Raw genomic sequence first — 25,958 nt, forward strand, 5'->3', positions numbered from 1 at the left:
TCTTTTTTTTGACGAGTGTAAATGCACTTTATACAAATAACTAAATGCAAACATTAATACTCATGCAAACTGCACAATATAGCAAGTCGTTTAATAAATACATTTATGCGTCACACACTTGTAACTCAACCACCTTTTGCATACTGATGGTCATCAGATCTAGATCCGACCGCGATACAGATCATGATACTATGCAGTAATAGCACACAGAGGAGGACGTTTCACTGGTTCCAACGTGTTGATCATTTGTCTTTCTGTAGAGCAACTGATATGGCGAAGCACGATATTCGACGAGCGACCAGATCTGACTTTGATGCCGTCATGGGGATCGGAGAGGTGTACAATGGCAAGGACTACCTCCGTTACCGCTACAACAGCTTCTTAGACGACCCCAACAACAGGTCATACGTCTACATGGTCGGCCGTGATGTGGTAGGTTCCCAGAACACAATCAGTTGAAAGATTAAATATATTCAATCGAGAAATGAGCAATTTTCAGTATTGCTTGGTAAACACAGTAGCTGCGGGACACTTATAGAACGCTGTACAGAGACACCAGGCACGTTCACATTTAGGTGACTTGACCTTCACTTTCCTGGAGTACCCATCTACAGAGAATATCAGCAAATCGCTATTCTTCAGAGTCAATAATCGAGCCTGGGCTTTTTTCTTATTTTGCGGTCAGAGTTTCTTATTTTTACAACACAAGTATTGTTAATAATGTCTGGAACAAATCATTTGTTTTAATAAAATCCTGTCTTACAGATTGGCTTCTCTGCATCCTTTCTCATTGATGGGGGACTGAGTTTGCTGTCTCGTGGAGGCAGGGTCAAAGCCTCTTTCCAAGGTCAAGGAATTTTTCGATCATTGAAAAAATATGTACGACAGCAGTATAAGAGTATAGAATCCGTCAAATACGAAGTCACGGTTGCAGACAACATTAACTTGAGAGCAAGACCAGGTATAAGACATTCTTTTCCTGAGCTTTCTTGCAAGGTGAGACTTATATATTAGCCTGCAACCTCGGGGTATCGCGGTACTTGTCATGTACGCTGAACGGAACAAAATGTACTCACTAAGCTTTATGATTATTCGTGTTTTCTCTAACAGTGCATATTTTACTGATAAAAGTTCATTATTTACATTAGTAGCTCCGAGTGAAAGCCGGGCCTCGCGCTCAGTTTGACAAGGGAGAGAACTCCATGGTATCGCTATACAGATAAAAGTTGTGTATGGAGGTCCGAATTGGACAAAAAGAGGACATACTTCTACCAATCACTTAGTATGATCATGCCAGACATCAGCGATTTGTCCAGACATGTGCAAAGATAGCACAAGTAAAATTCTAAATGTGTTATCAGTAATAGGTACAATGCATATTTACCGAAAAGTAAGAGAAAAATATTTAAAAAATCAACAACAAAATATCAGAAAGGAAATTCTAAGATTGTTTTGTTTTTTAAAATGGATAACAATAATTTGTCACAAAATGGAAAACTGTTAACAGTCAACAATAAATATATAAAAAGCACTCCTAGTATGCCCAAAATATGTATTTATCGTCTGGCTACTAGTGAAGAACGTATTTCTAAGTTTGGCATTATGGCCCCTATGATCTCCGAATAGATTCTGGGCACAGAGCGGGAAAAAATGTGCGGAATACGTAACTTCCGTTACCTTATTAGTCGCCATGAATATGCAGATGATCTAGTTGGGGTCGAGAGAGAAAGTTTACTTGGGGAACTGTGGGATATATCGTTGGCCATTGACAGATGGGGGTAAGGCAATATTAAAAAAAGATGCCAGAAGTAAGTATCAACGCATTAGTAACTCCTTACTTACAGCAGACGGAACATTCCGAGGAAACTGAAATTGTTTACGTAGTGAGCATTTCCTGGTTACTGATTTGCATTAATAGACAGCCGCTAAGAGGCGTGTCCCGCGTGAACTACCGGAAATCACAAATGCTGCGATACGATGAATGCCGCGGTACCACGGGGTCGAGTATACGTTTTATCGTTTTAGTGTTTTGCTGTATATTTATTATAAGAACTATATCAACATTTATTTTAATTACAAATCGCATCTCTGATACATATGTAGGCTGAAACAACCTTCATATGCCGGTGAATTGAGTGAATGCTGTTCAAAGTCACGTTTCTGTTTTCAAATTGTAACACCCCCCCTGGGGGATTTCGAATTAGATTAGGTCCCCAGCTGATCTGAACTGAAATTTTATTTACACTCAGGCCGACATCAGAGGTACCAAATTATTTCAACAACACAATACATATACATATAAATATGGAATAGATACAAAAAACATCTTTGCCGAGCATGCATGCATATTTATACAGATTCACTGGGGTAGCAATGTATGTGCAATTCAACAAGGGGGGTCGTTCCTTTATAGGTTTAAACAATGACATGATCATTTTACAGAATTTGGACAATTTGAAAAAGTTCGTTTGAGATATGTAATCCATTTATGTTTACATTTTCCAGATAGGTCGTAATTGAATAACAATTTGTATACAAGAAAGGATAATTTAGATGATTTCCCGGAAAGTAATTTTGCCCCAAAACTTATCATTCTCATTTTAGCGATGTTTGATAGATGGAGTCCAAGTTCCCCATGTACCATGAAATTTGGAGTACATTTTCTTAGGGATAAAGGATATTTTAGAAAACGCAAATTGACACCTTTTAGAGTTGAGATGTTTTCAAATCCCAATGCATCGCAGTTGTAGAGAAGAACTGTATAACCATACTGTGAAATAGCCGCAGTTGACACTTAAGTGATAAATTTAACTTCCGCCCTTGGCATCAATCATAGAACATAGCTTTTGCTGCTTGTTCTGTTAACTTATTCTTAAAGTGAATTTATATTTTTTTAAGGTAACACCAAGGTAGTTATAGGAATCAACTTTTTCCAAAACATCATGACCAATTTTGAAAATATGTTTATAATCATTTTTTAATCAAACAAATATTAATATTTCGTTTCGGTATTATTAACCTTAAGCCTCCAATGTATACAATGTCTATGAAATGAGTCTGACATATGTTTTAGATCATAAGCATTTGTGGCCAATAACACTGCATCATCTTCGTACAGTAATACAAACATTGTGATAATATTTTCGATTTGATCATAGAATTCATCTGGTTTCATTTAGACACCTTTACATAAATCCTGTACAAGTGCCGCTTCGAGATGATTTAAAAATACTGCAAACAAGACATGCGTCAGGTTTTCTCCTTGTCTTACTCGAGAAATAATGAAAAGAGTGAGTGAGTTAAAATATAACGTTGCATTGGCATTATTTCAGCCATATAGCGACGAGACCAAGTTGATATTTTCACATACATGAAAAGAAACTTGTTAAATTACCATTACAGGAAACACATAATTTGATATTCTGGTAATATGATAAATAACATTAAAACAGTTTCCAGATAAGTTAGTTTGTAATAGTTTTTGCCAAAGTCCTGATTGCCAAACTGTATCTAATGCTTTTTGAAAATCTACAAACGCGCAAAATATTTGTTCCCAGCTTTTAATAATTCCATGAGGTTATATAGAGCAAAAATGTGATCACTGGTAGAATAAGCCCTTCTGAAACCTGCCTCAGTTTCCGACAGTATAGAGTTCATGTCGATAAATGTTTGCAAACGGTTATATAAAACTACTGTAAAAAAGTTTACCAAAACAGCTCAGCAGGTTGATAGGTCTGTAATTTTGTGGGTTTTGTGGGTCACCTTTACCCTTAAATGGGTTTGATAACACCTACTAACCATCTTTCTGGTAATGTACCAGTATCAAGAACCATGTTAAAAAGTTTGATATAAATATCTATAAAGAAATCAATAGTGGTTTAAATATATTCATAAATCATATTATCAAGACCAGCAACTTTGCTATTTTTACAATTCTCAAACAGTTTGTAATTTCACTGCTTGTAAAAGCTGCATTAAGTATTGTGCTCTCTTCCATGTTTACTTCACTAGATTATCAATATCAAAGTCATCATCGGTTGAAACTTCATTTAAAGATTTAATAGGATGAATAAAGATTCACTATCTGGTAGGTTTTCATCGCCAGGCCGCCGTTCCTTAGAAGTTTCCAAAATGAACGGGGGTAATAAATTTTAACATCATTTGTCTTGAAGATTTTTTAACGCATATTTTGGAATGTTTGACTACTTTTGAAATATCTCGTGGCCTCAAAGTATTTTCCACGGGCGATTTTACAATGTTTTCCAAACTAGATTTTAGAGCGCCTGTGTGATGTTGATTTTATCTTACACTTTTCAACAAATCCGAACACTTTGCCAGCAGTATGAAGAAGCATATCACTTAATTTGTCATTTACGTAAGCATCCTATGTTTGTCGTAAGAAGCAACGTAATTGGTCGTTTGGTCAGGTTTGGTGACATGGTTTGCGATAAGTGTGAATCAATTCCCACAATATCAATTAATGAATTAATCACCCGATTGTTCTCAGAACGACGTCACTTCTGAGTGCGGCGTCATACAACAAACAAACTGTCACAATCAATTTACAAAACCTACTTTAATTACAGAATGTGATCTACTACACCAGCAGCCTGTCTGAGGTGGCAAGGTTACCGCAATCCACATCGTATCCGATGGTAAAGGAAATGACAAAATATGACATGGCGACACTATTCTCCTCCCAACTGTCATGCAGTAAATTGTTTCCCGATGGAAAAGTCACGGTAGATTGGGTGCCACTTCGACCGATGACCTCAAACATAAACTACATTTTTCAGCAAGACTCTCTGATACTTGCATCCACGAACGGCGAAAAGGATGATGTGTCTTTGTTAACCCTTGGAACAGCAACCCCAACCAATGCACGTCGCATGTACCATGTTGACATATTTGGCAGTGACCTCACCGAATTACGTCACCATGTCTTAAGTCATCTTCAGCACATGATGACGTTCAGTCAAGATGATGTTCGTTTATGCTTGGCATCAGAGGAGAAAACGACCCACATAATTCAGGATATTATGAAATCTCTTCGGATTCGTGAACACCTATGCAGATGTAAGAAAATGCATATTTTTGAAAGAGACTTTGTTTATTAACAGTATACACCGACTTCGCTTATGCTCTCTGAACACCTTTGGCCTACTTAATTGTTTTAGCATAAGGGGCTGTAAAGAGAGTGGACATTTTCAAACAGTCGGTGTTTCAAGTGCTAATCGAAGAAAGATTTCGCACATTTATTCCTGATAGATAACAACACATTAATTTTTTAAAAATATCCTCATGTTTTCATTCATACCATGGACCAACGCGAACACAAAATTTGGAATTTTCTTGAACTTACCTGAATAACGTCATTGAAGGTGGTTTGCGTTTCATGCTAGGAACCTTTTTAAATCGTTACATTTGTACAAACTGATTTCAAAAACCATATCTCCGATATCTTAATTGTAACTGAGTATAAATTAGATTTTGTATTGGCAAATAACAGCGCGATGGTAAATTATGAACCATTCCAGGACCCGAACAAACACACATGATCATCCCACAACAGGTGCGAGAAAATGGACGCGACAAAACGTGTTTCAAAATAACATTCATGCGTTGTTGAATATGACAGGATATGTGCGCGTGCGTGATATATCAATATAATGCTACATATATATTTTCAGTGTTAGTTTCACATTGAATTTGGGATAGGTTTCCTTTCAGAATACATTTATAGATTCTAGCAGGATTTTTGAACAATTTCACGGAGCATTTTAACATTTATTCCATAAATATGAAGACCGCCATGATTACGTATTGATTAAAGATTTGTAAATGTTTAATTATGTACAGCTGTTCACAGCTTTTAAAAGTTTAAGTTATACTTTTATTATTAGTTATTATTTCCCACATTGAATATGTGTTTGGACACTAAATATTGGTCAATGCATCAGCACAGTGTTATTGATCAAACTTCAATTCTTATCTTTTGTGTAAACATATTGCATTCAACAATTATCACCTTTCACCTGAACATCAATTATGTGAATAAGTAACTATCTGATGTCATTATTTAATTTTAGTATCCCATGAATAATAAGTCAATAGATAAGATCCTTAACATGTACATACAAAACTCATATGGACAGTAATCTTGTGCATTAAGTGTTTTGTTTCCAAGCAAAACAATTCTAAAATATAATTGTAATATGAATATGAAACATCAATTTCTTGTAACAGTACATGAAACTTTTGCTTATTTAATCACAAGAACCAGGGTGGCTCTTACGCTGATGAAGTACCCAAAGAATGTTAATATCTTTGGAAAAAGGAATAGGGCACATTGACAGTTCTGGCAGTTATGTTCTGTTAGAGAAGAGTACATGGAGAATATCCTACCATACATATTTTTTCTGGGTTCTCACCAGTTAAATAATGTTTAATTAGTCTGGCAGGACTTTCAAGGTCTGTTGCAGTATGCTCAGGTGTGTGACATTGACGCTCATGCATGTCTTTAACGGAACAGGAACCTTTGTGAACTGTGGTCAACAGTTCTTCATCCATCAGTCAATGTGATGTACAAAAATTCCAAATAAATGCAGGTCATCACCAGCCTTGGATCTAACATTCTTGATTATTTGATGGGTTTTTGAACAATCAGTCAGTATAGGTCCATATCATGTTCCATATGCCTCAACCACCTGGGTGAATTGCAAAGCAATGTCCCTGTATACAGGATTACCCTTGTCAGATGTATTTTGTCCTGTCAGCCACACCCCAAGACTTCATGTCACCTTATGTGGTTTATATTGTGCATACATGTACAACTGTAAACCTGTTTTTCCCGTGTGTGCAATCACAATATCACACTCAGTTGGTGTGTATAAAAGTCTTCTTGGCATCATGAAACAGGAATTGCTAAAAGAAAGTTGTATTTGCGATAAAAAAAATCACATTTGTCATAACTTGAATACTCTTTGGTAAAGTGCTTGACATTTTCAGTGTCAATTATATAAAAAATATCATAAGGATTTTTCTTTGACAGACAAACGTTAAACCATCAGACAAGTTAGATAGCATAATAACTTTGAAAGCCCTCATTTCTGAGGTGTCTGCGCATGGGTTGCTCAAGACCGAATAAAATAGAGGTGACTCGTGGATTTCAACTTCTTTCTTCAATCATTTCAGTAGATGCTGGTTCCTTTATCAAGCAAATGATCAACAAATGGGCAGGACATTTTTATATAGCTAAGAGTTACATTTTCCAAGATAAACGAACACAACAAATAAACAAAGGTGACACTGTGACAAATGTTTTTTTTTAGGGCTGAAGCCTGTAACAACATGGTGGTTGACTGCTGTGTGTGGTGCACCATGTCATTCCCAGTTGTTGATCACTTGCCTGATAGATTTACTGGCATCAGTCCATAAACGTTGCATTAAAATTACATCACATATTAAAATGATTTTATTCCAGTATTTGGTTTGGCTAAGCCAAGACATTGGTAACGAAGATTTTGACTACTGCCTCACTCATAATTGGCACTTTTCCCTGACATCATCAACGAAATGCAATTACTACTCACAGTTCAAGTCATTACTAAATGTGGAATCATATATTACTTGTGATATGTCCTCTTACCAACGTAGACTTATAGCCATGTTCCGGTGTAATAATTTCAGACTTGCTGTTGAACTGGGGCGTCACAACAATATCCCATATAATGAACGTGTCTGCACTTTTTGTTGATAGGTCAACAAGTGGTTGTGTGAATATATGTCAATGGCACCCGAGTGAAGTTTGTATAGACAATATAGTCTCATTCTTAGCTGGAAAACAGGTTTTGAACCAAACTGATCTTGAAAGAGAAAGTTTGTTATTTCGATCTGTGGACTTCAAGCTGAGAGAGAGGCGTTACATACGACACACGCGAAGACGAGCATCAAAGTTATATGTACATAAGCTGCTATTCAATGCATCAGACGTGGTAATATATACCAATACATGAGTATGTCATCACATTCTGACTACAATAATCTAGGTTTAGAAATGTCTAAATACTTCTTATAACCCATCCAAGTTACATTTTAAAATGATTAAACTGAATAAAGGACAAACGGCAAAGGCAGCTTTTGATGGTTCTTTTGCACGACATTATTGGAGGCGAGATTAAAGGTATCGTCTTTTATCTAAAGCATAAAAGATAGTGCCGTACACTGTCGCCAATACGACCTCTCGGCAGAAAAAAAGGGAAAGAAAGCAATTCAACGTTGTCCATAACCATGAGTTATGATGTCCATTGACCAGAAGTCCATTGCACACAAACTCACAATATATTACGATGAACGTTCCTAGCCATATCTGGCTTGTTTCATAAGTGTATAAATAGAGAATCTCACGCGAGTGACTATTGATATCAAATACATCAACACGAGTTGATAAAAGTGGAGATTGTTTTTATCATCAAACATCATTGTTTCAACTTTTTCGGTTTGTAGACAATAATAAGCAGTGTCTACGCGTAAAAGTACTGTTAACAGCTTCAGTAGCAGAGCCATTAGTGATGTCATTCGATTATGACGTCTTGGTAATTTCATTGAAATCAGTGAAATCTACAATGTCGATATTGCTTGATCTCACCAAAGCGATATCTCCTGTGGGAGCCAGTTTTAGATGATAAGTATACCTTACCCATTACCTATGTACATGTCAGTATTAACGGCATTACGTTTTGTTTCCCTGATTGGCTTGGATGGTACAACTTATTCCATTTTCAATATTTTCATGGTGCAATGTTGGGAATTACAGCTAAAATGGATAGAATTGTCATTAAAGCGCCCGCATGTTATCAGAAATGAGCGGGCCACTGTAACTTGATAATGCCCTCATAATGCTTGACGATGGGCCTTATCACGCCCGTTGGTAGCTGACGTCATATTGATGTTCAATAATGACGTAATTTGGTTCATTGTAAAAGTGGGTCAGTGACATTCGCTGTGTGTTGATTGCAGTAAATGTTTCAAAACCTATATTGTTTTTTAATTTTATTCGATAAAGACTTCTATCAATTTTAGATATAATAACGGTTACGCTATTTTTCAGGGCATTATTATTCGCCCTCCTTCGTCCTATGTCTTGAAAAATAGCGTTACCCTTTAATACCACACCAACCCCACCCCACCCCACCCCACACACACACAATCACGCACATAGCCACTAACATACAACCACCTTACCTCACCTTCTACACGGGTTAGTTCGATTGTAAGCATACATCGAACAACAGCTCAAGTGATCACTTTGAACTGCATTCTCTAGGCGTGGAAGAAGAATCCCTCCGACACAGTTATGTGGATTTAGATTTAGAGCAGAGCTGCTACGAATAATCCTAAATGTGATCAATGAGTCCCCCATCCGCACACACCCACGCACACCACCCACTAACAAAGGACCACCTCACCCACCCACCCACAACCCATCCACACGCATAAGTTCGAGTAAGGCAAGCTGATCCCATCGAACAACAGCTGTTGATCACTCCGCAATTTATATACAGACATGACCCCATTAGGCTGGGAAGCATGATAGCGGAACTTGAAATTAAGACAACTGAAGAGATATTAAGTGTTGTAGGTAATGAAATTTAATGCAATATTTCTGTACGCAGTCATTTGTTCAACAACCACAGCTGTTAAACACATTTTTCGAACCGTGTAAAAATTCCAACTGACAGCAGGCAGAAGGACCAATGTCACAAATTTCACATTCAAACAAACTAGTTTGGCTGACAAATTGAACATTGACAACATATTGTGGGTGACTGACTGTCCTGACTGTACAAACTTGACCGACAGACCGACTGTTATAATGTTCACTGGTTTACAAAGTTGACTTTGACTGAATGACTGAATGACTGAGACTGGTACAAGCTGCAATAAAATAAACAAAGCCTAATAAGTAGAAAGTTCAAACCAAATTAAATTAATCTTCAAAAGAAATAATACATGAAAGTGAATAAAGCATGAAAAAAGCATGAAAATACCATATTATTTACACCATAATGCAGCATTGTTAACATAGTATGGATATTATTGTGGCATTTTCCGGATTTCAAGCAGTTACAACTATCGAAATCTTTTGCCGATAAAACATCCAAATTTACCGTTTTACAACATGTAAGCTACAGAAGAAATATATATTGGCTAAAAACAAAGCATTCTCCGTTCATACTCACAAAATGTTGGTGCCTTAAATTCCCACGAAAGTTTGTCGATAACCGCAGCTATCAACTTCTGAACAAAACGTGGTTTCCAAAATAGTGGCCAAAATCCTAAACGGCACAAACCAAAACCGAGAAATGGAAACAGCGTGAAAAGTCTGGCAAAAACCCAAACCCAAACCGGTAATTCAAACTTGCGAAAACTGCCTTGAAATACAAAAATTGTTTCAATTCCCAACAACATTATTTGTATGAAATGTTCGCAGATGTGGAGGTACAGGTGGACTGCAGAAAATAAGCTGAACTCCTGTTCAGCTAACCCCAATGCAGCAACCGCAGCCCATCATCCGTTGCCAAGCAACAGTTGCTAACCAATGCAGCAACCCTACCGTTGCCAAGCAACCCATGTTACTATGCAGCTAGCGATGCCAGGCAAGTACCATTGCCAAATAATGAGCCAGGGCAACTATTGTTGCCAAGCTGACCATCCGCTCTAAAGCGGACACTGAGCAATCTGCAGAACGGATAAATTGTTTCTTGCTGTACAGCGGGCAACCCTGTCCTACATAATTCATAACTTTGGATGCATCCCAAGATGCCAAATGTTACTTGTTTACAGTCCACTAGTACCCAGTACCCAGTACCGAAAAAATGAAATTTGATAATAAAAAAACAAAGCAGATGACAATAAAACCAATCACTCAAACGCATCACGGCAACGGCCATGGTAACCCGATGCACGTGAATTCCGTGCAAATAGAAATGCACATGCGTTCCCCCATTTCTTGCCCTATAAAAATCCAACCTCATCGGATACCATTCGTTATTGAATTGCTACCACATCCCAAGATTGACAAGAAATCAGCGACACCAAGCCCTTGGACGATTGCAAACTGGACAAACCGCCCGGCATGTAGCCAATGCATTTCAAATCCACGTAAAGACCAAATACAGGCTCCAGCAACGGTACCAGACCACCAGCACTGCAGATGACCGACCACGTAATCGAAGATAAAGGGTCACCACCCGACGTCAGGATCGACAGATTGTGCGACAGCATCTTCAAGATCGCTTTGTTTGTTACTGCTGCGGAAACTGCTCGACAGACCATGGGGACACACCAGGGACATATTAGTGAAGACACTGTGCGATGATGATTGACAAACAGACACATCCACTGTCACAGGCCACACCGAGGACCCATTCTGACACAGGGACCATCTTAAGTAGGCAACACAGCACCAGAATTGGCGCCACCAGCAGTGGAGAAGAGTCCTCTTCTCAGACGAGAGCCGTTACTGTATCTCAACAGCAGATGGCAGAGAAAGTGTCTGGAGACGCTGTGGAGATCGTTATTCGGATGCTTGTGTTGTTGAGAGAGACTCGTGGGGTGGTCCGAGCATCATGGTGTTGGTTGGAATTGGTCTTGCACAGAGGGTCGGCCCTGTGGTCTTTCAGAACATCGGTCCAGGGAGAGGCTATGGTCTCACAGCAGAACGGTACATTGATCAAGTCTTGAGACCACACGCCATACCTCATTTGGCACGTCGCCGCAACCACGAGTTTCAGCATGATAACGCTCGTGTCCACACTGCCAGAGCAACAAGACACTTCCTCCAGCAGAATGGCATCAGAACCATGCAGTGGCTTGCCCACAGTCCCGATTTAAATCCCATTGAGCTCCTGTGGGACGAGATTCAGACGGCTGAATGACGTCCGACCAAGACCGACAACTGCAGTTGAGCTGCATCAGGCGTTCCTCAGAGTGTGGGCTCAAGTGCCTATGGCCTTCATCAACCGCCTCAACCATTCCATGTATCGACGTTGCATGGCAGTCATCCATGCACATGGCCGACACACGAGATACTGACTTGTGATGCCATTTTCTCAGAGACTAGTGTTGTGTTTCAGCATGTGTGTGTGTGAATATATGTCGATCATAGCACCCGAGTGCCGTTTGTACAGACAATATTGTCACGCATTTAGCTGGAAAACAGGTTTTGACCCAAAGTGATCTTGAAAGTGAAACTTTGTTATTTCGATCTGTGGACTTCAAGATGGGAGAGAGGTGTGACATGCGACACTCAAAGACGAGCATCAAAGTTATATGTACATAAGCTGCTATTCAATGCATCAGACATGGTAATATATACCAGAACAGGAGTATGTCATCACATTCTGACTACAATAATCTACGTTTAGAAATGCCTAAATGCTTCTTATAACCCATCCACTGAGGTCTTAAACAACAAGTAGCTGAAATTGGAAAAATAAGGTTCAGTTACATTTTAAACCGATTAAACTGAATAAAGGATAAACGACAAAGGCAGCTTTTAATGGTTCTTGTGCACGACTGTATTGGAGGCGAGATTAAAGGTATCGTCTTTTATTTAAAGCACAACAGATAGTGCCGTACACTGTCGCCAAAACGACCTCTCGGCAGAAAAAGGGAAGGAAAACAATTCAACGCTGTCCATAATCATGAGTTATGAAGTCCATTGACCAGAAGTCCATTGTACACAAACTCACGATATATTACGACGAACGTTCCTCGCCATATCCGGCTTTTTCCATAAGTGGATAAATAGAGAATCTCACCCGAGTGACTATTGATATCAAATACATCAACATGAGTTGATAAAAGTTGAAAAGTGGAGATTGTATTTATCATCAAACATCATTTTTCCAACTTTTTCAGTTTGTAGACAGTAATAAGCAGTGTCTTCGCGTAAAAGGTACTGCTAACAGCTTCAGTAGCAGAGCCATTAGTGATGTCATTCGATTGTGACGTCATGGTAATTTCATTGCATCTATATCTACAATGTAGATATTGTTTGATCTCACCCAAGTGATAACTACTGTGGGAGCCAGTTTTGGATGATAAGTATACGTTACCCATTACCTACTTACATTTCAGTAGTAACGGCATTACGTTTTGTTTACCTGATTGGCTCGGATGGTACAGCTTATTCCATTTTCAGTATTGTTTATTCTAAAGTGAGTGAGTTAAGATTTAAAGTCACATCGGCAATATTGCAGCCATATCGTGACTTATTCTAAAGGCTAATCATGGTTCAATGTTGGGAATTATAGCTCAAATGGATAGAATTGTCATTAAAGCGCCCGCATGATATCAGAAATAAGCGGGCCACTGTAACTTGATAATGCCCTCATATTGCTTGACGATGGGCCTTATCACGCCCGTTGGTAGCTGACGTCATATTGATGTTCAATAGTTGATAACGTATGTTGATTGCAGTAAATGTTTCAAAACCTACATTGTTGTTTATTTTTATTCGATAATCAATTCTATCCATTTTAGCTATAATAACGGTAACGCTATTTTTCAGGTCATTATCATTCACAGAAGCCCTCGGTCTTTTCAACAGCACTCCTTCGTCGGGCAGTTAATGGGAGACCTCGGGCTTCTGCAAATGATAATGCCCTGAAAAATAGCGTTACCCTTTTATTATATACCCGATGTATCTATATCTGTAATAGGTTAATTATTATTAACCTAGCTAAATGTCGGTTTAATAATCGATGGTCGGACGCAACATCAACATGAAAGTCGATATCTGATATTCAAATTTGGCCTTCCCGGCCCATAACCTTCCTTCAGAGTTGAGAAATTGCGTAATGAGAAGTGAAATAAACAACCCTTAATAAACATATCGTAACTCTTTATATTAACCAAGATGGCTATTGCACACATGATCTTTCAACCATCCTAAAGCTTGTATTCATGTGTTTGAAAATTGTCCGTGAGACTTTATCATTAAATACTTGCTTGATATCGAAAAGATGAATAAATGGTCGCCCGCTCCGAAGCAAACTGCTTCATTCTATCTGCTTTGTGAAAATTCCATTAATTATCACGTATTAGATAATTTAACATAGACTTTCGACAGTCGTAGCCCTACTGTCGCTTTGTGAAACGGGCCCAGGAATATTCACAGTGAACAGCGTTGGTCTTTAACTGGCTGTGGCATACATGTAAGAGTCACTCAATTGAATGTTCATCTTATTTGTCATTGATAAACAAATAAAATAATTTTAAGGAATAATAAAAGTGGCATAGTAACTACAGCTTTATGGGAGCTGTAGCCAACTCAGAATGACATCTTCTATAATCATACTTATGGTCGCTGATTAAACCAGTTACACCAGTTACAGTTTGCAGATGTGTTGAAGTTTAACATATCCACTAAGTCAACTGAGACTGTAGGGTAGCGTGTTCCTCACTATTTAAAACACAGCATATATCCAATAAATCTTATGAACGGCTTCTGACAGAACCCAGGACTTTTATCTATACACTGTTTAAAACGCTGCAGTCAGATTAATATTTGCGTTGTGTACAGGATGTGAGTTAGACTAAGGCTTAGACTCGGAAAACATTAATCTATGTGGTGATTACTACCAACGATTACGATAATATCATTCGAAAAAAAATAAAGACGGAAATATTTTTCGTTGCTATCGTGCATGAGAAATGGTTTTGATTTGATATATTTTGTTTAATGAATATTTAGTAGTGATATGTAATGCTATTAAATCAACTTAAACATTATCGACAAAGCGCATAAACTGACGATCCTGGTTGCAAAGCACTGCCTCTTGTCATACATATTATTCGTAACTTCGGAACAGAAACAGTCGCGAAGCAAATCCTCTGTGAACTGATTCTAAATATAACGTTGGTTAGATTGTGAAGTACTGACAAACTCTGAACTGCTCTTGATATTAATGAGTAAAAATTGAAACAATGGACACTATTCATGTTATATGAGAGGATGACTTTAGAACGGTAACAGGCGTTAATATATATAAACTGACGTCCAAAAGAAACTTTACCAGAGTTGTATTGAGAAGTGTATTGAGAAGATCAATATATCAACATAATCAACACTGTAAATGACAATCATACCGCGACCGAGAATGACGTCAGAGCCCCCCAAAGTTGGGTGTGGTACAAAACTCGAGCTTTCAGAATTATGGACAATAGGCAGACGACATAAACAATCGCTCACGTTCAATAACAAGTCATTAGTAGCGTGTGTGACCACCAAATGCCTCAATACACGCAAAAACTCCTCGACGCACAGAAAAAGTCAGTCGTCTGATGAGGTCAGGTGGGATTTGACGCCATTCTTCTTGGAGGGCCAAGATCAGTTCTTGCCGGTTGGCTGGAGAGTGTGGTCGTTGTCGAACACGACGATCCATCAAGTCCCAGAGGTGTCCTATGGGAGACATGTCGGGTGAGCGTGCAGGCCACGGCAGGGCGTTGACGTTGTTGGCTGCGAGGAAGTTAGTGACAATTCTGGCTGTATGGGCTCTAGCGTTGTCATGCTGATAAATGACACCACGTGGCTGCTGTTGGAGAAATGGTAGGACAACTGGACGAAGAATGTTATCCATGTAACGCTGAGCTGTTAAGTTTCCGTCAACAATGACCAGCGGTGTCCTCTCCTGCAAACAGATCCCTCCCAACACCATGACACTCCCTCCACCATATGGTACGACCTCCTGCACACAATTCGCCGGCGTTCGTTCACCCCTTCGGCGGTAAACACGTTGTCTTCCATCAGCCCTAAACATACAGAATCGACTTTCGTCAGTGAAGACAACCCTCTGCCAGTCACGTCGTTGCCAACGTCGTACAGTCCGGGCCCATCTCAATCGCAGACGACGATGTTGCGCTGTCAATAGTCGTCCTCTGTATGGTCTAGAAGCCCTGATTCCATGAGTCCTGAGTCTCCTGGCCACTGTTTGTCTACTACACCTGTGACCTAAGGCATTTGTCGCCGATTTCGGAGGTGCAAGGTACGCAAGTACCGGTCATCATGGGGCGTTGTCACCCTGGGTCCGCCTGTTCTTGGCCTGTCAGCAGTCCGCCTTGTCTGTCTGTAACGTTGCATCAAGTTGGTAACGGCAACACGGGAGCAACCGAAGGTTCATGCAATATGGGCGTGGGTGGCTCCCATCTGTACCATACCCAAGGCTCGTTCACGTTGTTCGAGTGTGAGTCGTGGCATTTCTTTTGTGTTTTTTTTTATCACTGTGGATGTCTGACTTGCCGTTGCAATCGTTTTATACCCTTACCCGCACGTCCGTGGTGCACATGTTTTTCACTTTTTCGCGTGTTATGTCGCAAACATGTAACAGACGATTAACATTTTCTGCATACACTATTGTTGTATTTAGTTAATGTGTTTTAGATAGACGTCATCGACAAAAAAATTATACTTTGTCTGAAATTTATATAAATAGTTCGTAAAGTTTCTTTTGGACGTCAGTTATAAGAGAACAATATGTGGTACATCCAGTATCTTATTTTTAATGGAATTTATTTATAAGTCAATTCATCGGTTCTCCTTTAAATCATGTTTCTTAAAGGTAAATGTAAGAATGTAAGAAGAACTTGTATAACCATACTGTGAAAAAGCTGCAGTTGACATTTAAGGGATAAATATAACTTCCACCCTTGACATCAATCATAGAACATACCTTTGTTGCTTGTTCTTTTCACTTATCCTTTCTTAAGGTGAATTTCTATTTATTTTTCAGGTAACACCAAGGTAGTTATAGGAATCAACATTTTCCAAAACATCATGACCAATTTTGAATTTTTGTTCATAATCATATTTTTAATCAAACAAATATTAATGTTTTAGTTTCGGTAGTATTAACCTTAAGCCTCCAATGTATACAATGTATATGAAATGAGTCTAACATATGTTTTAGATCATAAGCATTTGTGGCCAATAACACTGCATCATCTTAGTACAGTAATATAAATATTGTGATAATATTTTTAATTCATCATCGAATTCATCTGTTTTCAGTTAGACACCTTTACATAAATCCTGTACAAGTGCCGCTTCGAGATGATTTAAAAATACTGCAAACAAGACAGGCGACAGGTTTTCTCCTTGTCTTACTCCAGATTTACATGAAAAGTAAATGTAAGAATACAATCTGGTACACTACCATATCACTTTATAGCATATAATAAAAAATTGACATCCCTGCTTGGATCGGTTTGGGTGGCAGCCTAGACCTTCATTGAATAGACATCTTTATGTCGGAATGTGACAAGTAATCTGTTAACAATAACAGAACATAGTCGACTACGTAATAATATCACGCAGATCACCGTAGAGGGTTTGAGGTGAATAATGCGACAAAACTCTTTCCATAACCAAGAGAAAGTCGATTTTACAACACCACATTTTACACTCTTCAAAATAAGAAACGCACAGGTAGTATGTGGTTCTTTGAAGCTGACTACACAAAACAATCCGTTATATAAATTGGATATGCATGTATGTTATTGGAAAATGTTGGTGGCCTGATATGCGACAAAAGGTGCGTCAAAACGCTAACATTATCGATTTTCACTTGTTCAAATGTGTCATGGAGGAAAACGCTAAAGCGAAATGCACCTGCACGTTATGGCATTCGTAACTCGTGGTAGTAGCTATAAAAAGGCAAGCATAAGCCAATGATTTATCATTCAATTGTCAACATTTTTCAAGTTCGAAAATGCCGAGACTCAGCACTGCCGATCGGAACATCGCCATAGGACATACCCAAAGAGGTGAATCTCAGTCTTCTGTTGCAAGCCACTTCAACGTCCACCGCTGCACGGTTCAATTCCACTGCAGACCGAGAACCGGCCGACCAAGAGTTACCACCCCTGCACAGGATCGCTACGTTCGACTGTTCCATCGACAGCGACGGCGACGCTTGTGTTGGTACCATTCCTGACAGACTTGGAATTTCAGAAACTGGAGACGAGTGTGGATTAGCTCTTCACCGGCGAGATGGAAGACAACGTGTGTATCGTTGTCGAAAATGAGCGTTTTGCCCCACATTGTGTTCGTGAATTCGACAAATTCGGTAACGGTACTGTCGCAGTGTGGGGGCCATATCCTACACCGCGAGATCTCACTTGGTTGTAATTCAGGGAAATTTGACAGCAAATCGCTACATGAATCAAATTCTTCAACCTCACCTTCTTCCAATCATTTAGAACCTGCGGGAGCTGTTTCAACGAGACAACGCTCTACCGCACACAGCTCGTGTCTCGGTAGACTACCTTCATAATGCCAACATCAAGTACTTGTCCTGGTCGTCGAGATCTCCAGATCTCAAACCAATCGAATACCTCTGGGATGAACTCGATCGACGTGTACGTCAACGTCAGAACACGCTGCAGACACTCCCACAACAAATCACCAACAAATGTAACTCCCTTCCAATACCAAGTCGGATAAAATATGGACTTTCTTCCTATCTGAATGTTGTTATTAAACCATAAAGCCTAGTTTACAAAGTCAATACTACCACTAATATTACTACTTGATAAATAATTGCTCCAGGCTTGTAATACATCTTTCAAAAAGTAGTTGTCTACATCAGGAATAATTTTATCAGTGACATATTTAGCGTCTGCCATCCATAATCTGTTAATGTTTGGGATAGAATTCAGTGAAAGCAATACCCATTTTGAGTTACTACAAAGTAATTTTTTCACCCAGGACAGTTTTTGTGAATCTATCATATCTTTAATAATAGGTACTTTGATCCCCCCAAACTGATGTGGCTGTGACATTACATTTCTTTTAACCTTGTCTGGCTTTCCTTTCCACACAAGAGAAAAACATATTTTTTTTAAAGGTTGTCTATTACTTCATCATTGGGGCTAGGTATAGATGTAAACAAATGATTTAATTTTGATAACAACATTGATTTTAAAACTGTATTTCTACCTACTGGGATCAATAATCTTGTTTTCCATACATTCATTTACCTTTCAATTTTTTTTCAAATTTATCTGTATAGTTTAAGTCAATAATTTCTTCCAAATCAATAGAAAAATTAATTCGCAATAATTTAAACGTTATAGGAGTCAATTCAAGATTCCACCCATTAGAAAGCTTATATTGTGATCTCTTTTTTGAACCAATCCATATCAATTGGGTTTTGTCAGTGTTAACTCTTAATCCTGAAAACCTAGCAAAAAAAGTCGAGTGTATGTAACACATTGTAGAGGCCTTTTTCAGATCAATCTAACACCAAAGTCGTATCATCTGCAAATTGTGCAAGTAAATGTTCAATACTGCCAGTCTCTATTCACTTAATATTTTTGTTTTTGTCTTGTCGATTATTGGTTACGCGTGGCCTGCCACTCCGATGATGGTCTCTGACTGCATTCGTCTGTTGCCAACGTTGCCATAAACACCAAATGTTGTTTCTGTGGACGTTAAATTGTCTTGCAACATCACGTTTACTCGATCCTGCTTCAAGCATACCAATGGCTCGCAGACGTTCATTTTCGTACAGGCGTGGCATTTCGTAATGTTGATTAATTGTGTAATTTTGTTGTTTTTCTGAGTGGTTGTTGTCAGCACAATGCTAAACATTGCATATGGAATCCCGTTAACTCCCGTTTTATACCCATTCTTGGGTAATGAAATGCATTGGGCTTGCATAAAAGTTAACTTTTGCATGGAATGCATGCTTTTCTTTAACAGTTGCGATTTTGTGACTTGATTCCATACATGTACTACGGTATTGAAAACCAAACTTTACTTGTTTGAAAAATACACAAAAATATTGGTGTCACATGAACTTTTGTTGTTGAGTATAATATTATATCGACTTTACTAGGTACAATAATCTTATTAAAAATCTACCTTTCTTTTTTTTGACGAGTGTAGATGCACTTTATACAAATAACTAAATGCAAACATTAATACTCATGCAAACTGCACAATATAGCAATTCGTTTAATAAATACATTTATGCGTCACACACTTGTAACTCAACCACCTTTTGCATACTGATGGTCATCAGATCTAGATCCGACCGCGATACAGATCATGATACTATGCAGTAATAGCACACAGAGGAGGACGTTTCACTGGTTCCAACGTGTTGATCATTTGCCTTTCTGTAGAGCAACTGATATGGCGAAGCACGATATTCGACGAGCGACCAGATCTGACTTTGATGCCGTCATGGGGATCGGAGAGGTGTACAATGGCAAGGACTACCTCCGTTACCGCTACAACAGCTTCTTAGACGACCTCAACAACAGGTCATACGTCTACATGGTCGGCCGTGATGTGGTAGGTTCACAGAACACAATCAGTTGAATGATTAAATATATTCAATCGAAAAATGAGCAATTTTCAGTATTGCTTGGTAAACACAGTAGCTGAAGGACACTTATAGAACGCTGTACAGAGACACCAGGCACGTTCACATTTAGGTGACTTGACCTTCACTTTCCTGGAGTACCCATCTACAGAGAACATTAGCAAATCGCTATTCTTCAGAGTCAATAATCGAGCCTGGGCTTTTTTCTTATTTTGCGGTCAGAGTTTCTTATTTTTACAACACAAGTATTGTTAATAATGTCTGGAACAAATCATTTGTTTTAATAAAATCCTGTCTTACAGATTGGCTTCTCTGCATCCTTTCTCATTGATGGGGTACTGAGTTTGCTGTCTCGTGGAGGCAGGGTCAAAGCCTCTTTCCAAGGTCAAGGAATTTTTCGATCATTGAAAAAATATGTACGACAGCAGTATAAGAGTATAGAATCCGTCAAATACGAAGTCACGGTTGCAGACAACATTAACTTGAGAGCAAGACCAGGTATAAGACATTCTTTTCCTGAGCTTTCTTGCAAGGTGAGACTTATGTATTAGCCTGCAACCTCGGGGTATCGCGGTACTTGTCATGTACGCTGAACGGAATAAAATGTACTCATTAACCTTTATGATTATGTGTGTTCTCTCTAACAGTGCATATTTTACTGATCAAAGTTCATTATTTACATTAGTAGCTCCGAGTAAAATCCGGGCCTCGCGCTCAGTTTGACAAGGGAGAGAACTCCATCGTATCGCGGTACAGATAAAAGTTGTGTATGGAGGTCCGAATTGGACAAAAAGAGGACATACTTCTACCAATCACTAAGTATGATCATGCCAGACATCAGTGATTTGTCCAGACATGTGCAAAGATAGCACAAGTAGAATTCTAAATGTGTTATCAGTAATAGGTATTCAATGCATATTTACCGAAAAGTAAGAGAAAAATATTTAAAAAATCAACAACAAAATATCAGAAAGGAAATTCTAAGATTGTTTTCTTTTTAAAAATGGATGACAATAATTTGTCACAAATTGGAAAACTGTTAACAGTCAACAATAAATATATAAAAAGCACTCCTAGTATGCCCAAAATATGTATTTCTCGTCTGGCTACGTATACTAGTGAAGAACGTATTTCTAAGTTTGGCATTATGGCCCTCATGATCTCCGAATAGATTCTGGGCACAGAGCGGGAAAAAATGTGCGGACTACGTAACTTCCGTTACCTTATTAGTCGACATGAATATGCAGATGATCTAGTTCGGGTCGAGAGAGAAAGTTTACTTGGGGAACTGCGGGATATATCGTTGGTCATTGACAGATGGGGATAAGGCAATATTAAAAAAAGATGCCAGAAGTAAGTATCAACGGATTAATAACTCCTTACTTACAGCAGACGGAACATTCCGAGGAAACTGAAATTGTTTACGAAGTGAGCATTTCCTGGTTACTGATTTGCATTAATAGACAGCCGCTAAGAGGCGTGTCCCGCGTGAACTACCGGAAATCACAAATGCTGCGATACGATGAATGCCGCGGTACCACGGGGTCGAGTATACGTTTTATCGTTTTAGTGTTTTGCTGTATATTTATTATAAGAACTATATCAACATTTATTTTAATTACAAATCGTATCCCTGATACATATGTAGGCTGAAACAACCTTCATATGCCGGTGAATTGCCGGTGAATTGAGTGAATGCTGTTCAAAGTCACGTTTCTGTTTTCAAATTGTAACACCCCCCTGGGGTTGTAGAGAAGAACTGGTATAACCATACTGTGAAATAGCCGCAGTTGACATTTAAGTGATAAATTTAACTTCCGCCCTTGGCATCAATCATAGAACATAGCTTTTGCTGCTTGTTCTGTTAACTTATTCTTAAAGTGAATTTATATTTTTTTAAGGTAACACCAAGGTAGTTATAGGAATCAACTTTTTCCAAAACATCATGACCAATTTTGAAAATATGTTTATAATTATTTTTTAATCCAACAAATATTAATATTTCGTTTCGGTAGTATTAACCTTAAGCCTCCAATGTATACAATGTCTATGAAATGAGTCTGACATATGTTTTAGATCATAAGCATTTGTGGCCAATAACACTGCATCATCTTCGTACAGTAATACAAATATTGTGATAATATTTTCGATTTGATCATAGAATTCATCTGGTTTCAATTAGACACCTTTACATAAATCCTGTACAAGTGCCGCTTCGAGATGATTTAAAAATACTGCAAACAAGACATGCGTCAGGTTATCTCCTTGTCTTACTCGAGAAATCATGAAAAGAGTGAGTGAGTTAAAATATAACGTTGCATCGGCATTATTTCAGCCATATAGCGACGAGACCAAGTTGATATATTCACATACATGAAAAGAAACTTGTTAAATTACCATTACAGGAAACACATAATTTGAAATTCTGGTACATATTATAAATAACATTAAAACAGTTTCTTGATATGTTATTTTGTAATAGTTTTTGTCAAACTGTATGAAAATGCTTTTTCAAAATCTACAAACGCGCAAAATATTTAATAATTAAAGCATTTAATAATTCCATGAGGTTATATAGAGCAAAAATGTGATCACTAGTAGAATAAGCCCTTCTGAAACCTGCCTCAGTTTCCGACAGTATAGAGTTCATGTCGATAAATGTTTGCAAACGGTTATATAAAACTACTGTAAAAAGGTTTACCAAAACAGCTCAGCTGGTTGATAGGTCTCTAATTTTGTGCGTTTTGTGGATCACCTTTACCCTTAAATGGGTTTGATAACACCTACTAACCATCTTTCTGGTAATGTACCAGTATCAAGAACCATGTTAAAAAGTTTGATATAAATATCTATAAAGAAATCAATAGTGGTTTAAATATATTCATAAATCATATTATCAAGACCAGCAACTTTGCTATTTTTACAATTCTCAAACAGTTTGTAATTTCACTGCTTGTAAAAGCTGCATTAAGTAATGTGCTCTCTTCCATGTTTACTTCACTAGATTATCAATATCAAAGTCATCATCGGCTGAAACTTCATTTAAAGATTTAATAGGATGAATAACGATTCACTATCTGGTAGGTTTTCATCGCCAGGCCGCCGTTGCTTAGAAGTTTCCAAAATGAACGGGGGTAATTTATTTTAACATAATTTGTCTTGAAGATTTTGGAATTTTTGGAATGTGTGACTACTTTTGAAATATCTTGTGGCCTCAAAGTATTTTCCACGGGCGTTTTTACAATGTTTTCCAAACTAGATTTTAGAGCGCCTGTGTGATGTTGATTTTATCTTAAACTGTTCAACAAATCCGAACACTTTGCCAGCAGTATGAAGAAGCATATCACTTAATTTGTCATTTACGTAAGCATCCTATGCTTGTCGTAAGAAGCAACGTAATTGGTCGTTTGGTCAGGTTCGATGACATGGTTTGCGATAAGTGTGGATCGTTTCCCACAATATCAATTAATGAATTAATCACCCGATTGTTTTCAGAACGACGTCACTGCTGAGTGCGGCGTCATACAACAAAACTGTCACAATCAATTTACAAAACCTACTTAAATTACAGAATGTGATCTACTACACCAGCAGCCTGTCTGAGGTGGCAAGGTTACCGCAATCCACATCGTATCCGATGGTAAAGGAAATGACAAACTATGACATGGCAACACTATTCTCCTCCCAACTGTCATGCAGTAAATTGTTTCCCGATGGAAAAGTCACGGTAGATTGGGTGCCACTTCGACCGATGACCTCAAACATTAACTACATGTTTCAGCAAGACTCTCTGATACTGGCATCCATGAACGGCGAAAAGGGTGATGTGTCTTTGTTAACCCTTGGAACAGCAACCCCAACCAATGCACGTCGCATGTACCATGTTGACATATTTGGCAGTGACCTCACCGAATTACGTCACCATGTCTTAAGTCATCTTCATCACATGATGACGTTCAGTCAAGATGATGTTCGTTTATGCTTGGCATCAGAGGAGAAAACGACCCACATAATTCAGGATATTATGAAATCTCTTTGGATTCGTGAACACCTATGCAGATGTAAGAAAATGCATGTTTTTGAAAGAGACTTTGTTTATTAACAGTATACACCGACTTCGCTTATGCTCTCTGAAGAGCAAGAATAACAATTTGAAAAATGTATTACAACGGATTAATACACCTTTGGCCTACTAAATTGTTTTAGCATAAGGGGCTGTAAAGAGAGTGGACATTTTCAAACAGTCGGTGCTTCAAGTGCTTATCGAAGAAATATGTCGCACATTTATTCCTGATAGATAACAACACATTAATATATAAAAATATCCTCATGTTTTCATTCATACCAACGGACCAACGCGAACACAAAATTTGGAATTTTCTTGAACTTACCTGAATAACGTTATTGAAGGTGGTTTGCGTTTCCTGCTAGGAACCTTTTTAAATCGTTAAATTTGTACAAACTGATTTCAAAAACCATATCTCCGATATCTTAATTGTAACTGAGTATAAATTAGATTTTGTATTGGCAAATAACAGCATGATGGTAAATTATGAACCATTCCGGGACCTGAACAAACACACATGATCATCCCACAACAGGTGCGAGAAAATGGACGTGACAAAACGTGTTTCAAAATAACATTCATGCGTTGCTGAATATGACAGGATATGTGCGCGTGCGTGATATATCAATATAATGCTACATATATATTTTCAGTGTTAGTTTCACATTGAATTTGGGATAGGTTTCCTTTCAGAATACATTTATAGATTCTAGCATGATTTGGGAACAATTTCACGGAGCATTTTAACATTTATTCCATAAATATGAAGACCGCCATGATTACGTATTGATTAAAGATTTGTAAATGTTTAATCATGTACAGCTGTTCACAGCTTTTAAAACTTTAAGTTATAATTTTATTATTAGTTGGTATTATTTCCCACATGTATGGACACTAAATATTGGTCAATGCATCAGCACAGTGTTATTGATCAAACTTCAATTATTATCTTTTGTGTAAACATATTTCATGCAACAATTATTACCTTTCACCTGAACATCAATTATGTGAATAAGTAACTATCTGATGTCATTATTTAATTTTAGTATCCCATGAATAATGAGTCAATAGATAAGATCCTTAACATGTACATACAAAACTCAGTAATCTTGGACAGTAATCTTGTGCATTAAGTGTTTTGTTTCCAAGCAAAACAATTCTAAAATATTATTGTAATATGAATATTAAACATCAATTTCTTGTAACAGTACATGAAACTTTTGCTTATTCAATCACAAGAACCAGTGTGGCCCTTACGCTGTTGAATTACCCAAAGAATGTTAATATCTTTGGAAAAAGGAATAGGGCACATTGACAGTTCTGGCAGTTATGTTCTGTTAGAGAAGAGTACATGGAGAATATCCTACCATACATATTTTTTCCTGGGTTCTCACCAGTTAAATAATGTTTAATTAGTCTGGCAGGACTTTCAATGTCTCTTGCAGTATGCCCAGGTGCGTGACAATGACGCTCATGCATGTCTTTAACGGAACAGG

The 25,958-nt window shown here is 38.0% G+C and overlaps 1 protein-coding gene across 1 annotated transcript; it reads left to right on the forward strand.

Moving 5' to 3' along the window:
- Positions 1-270: 270 nt before the first annotated feature.
- Positions 271-23,999, forward strand: LOC139459238 (uncharacterized). The gene is made up of 5 exons (XM_071240684.1): positions 271-432; positions 766-996; positions 20,213-20,365; positions 20,699-20,780; positions 23,968-23,999. Exons 1-5 carry the CDS (start codon positions 271-273, stop codon positions 23,997-23,999), a joined length of 660 nt encoding a protein of 219 aa, XP_071096785.1.
- Positions 24,000-25,958: the final 1,959 nt, after the last annotated feature.

This window comes from Haliotis cracherodii, unplaced genomic scaffold (assembly GCF_022045235.1).
Source record: "Haliotis cracherodii isolate W230 unplaced genomic scaffold, xgHalCrac1.p SCAF_13, whole genome shotgun sequence".
Lineage (NCBI taxonomy): Eukaryota > Metazoa > Mollusca > Gastropoda > Lepetellida > Haliotidae > Haliotis > Haliotis cracherodii.

Coding starts and splice junctions, on each gene's coding strand:
- LOC139459238 (XM_071240684.1), top strand. CDS start 271: ATGGCGAAGCACGATATTCGACGAGCGACCAGATCTGACTTTGATGCC. Junction 433..765: donor ACATGGTCGGCCGTGATGTG/GTAGGTTCCCAG, acceptor CCTGTCTTACAG/ATTGGCTTCTCTGCATCCTT. Junction 20,366..20,698: donor ACATGGTCGGCCGTGATGTG/GTAGGTTCACAG, acceptor CCTGTCTTACAG/ATTGGCTTCTCTGCATCCTT.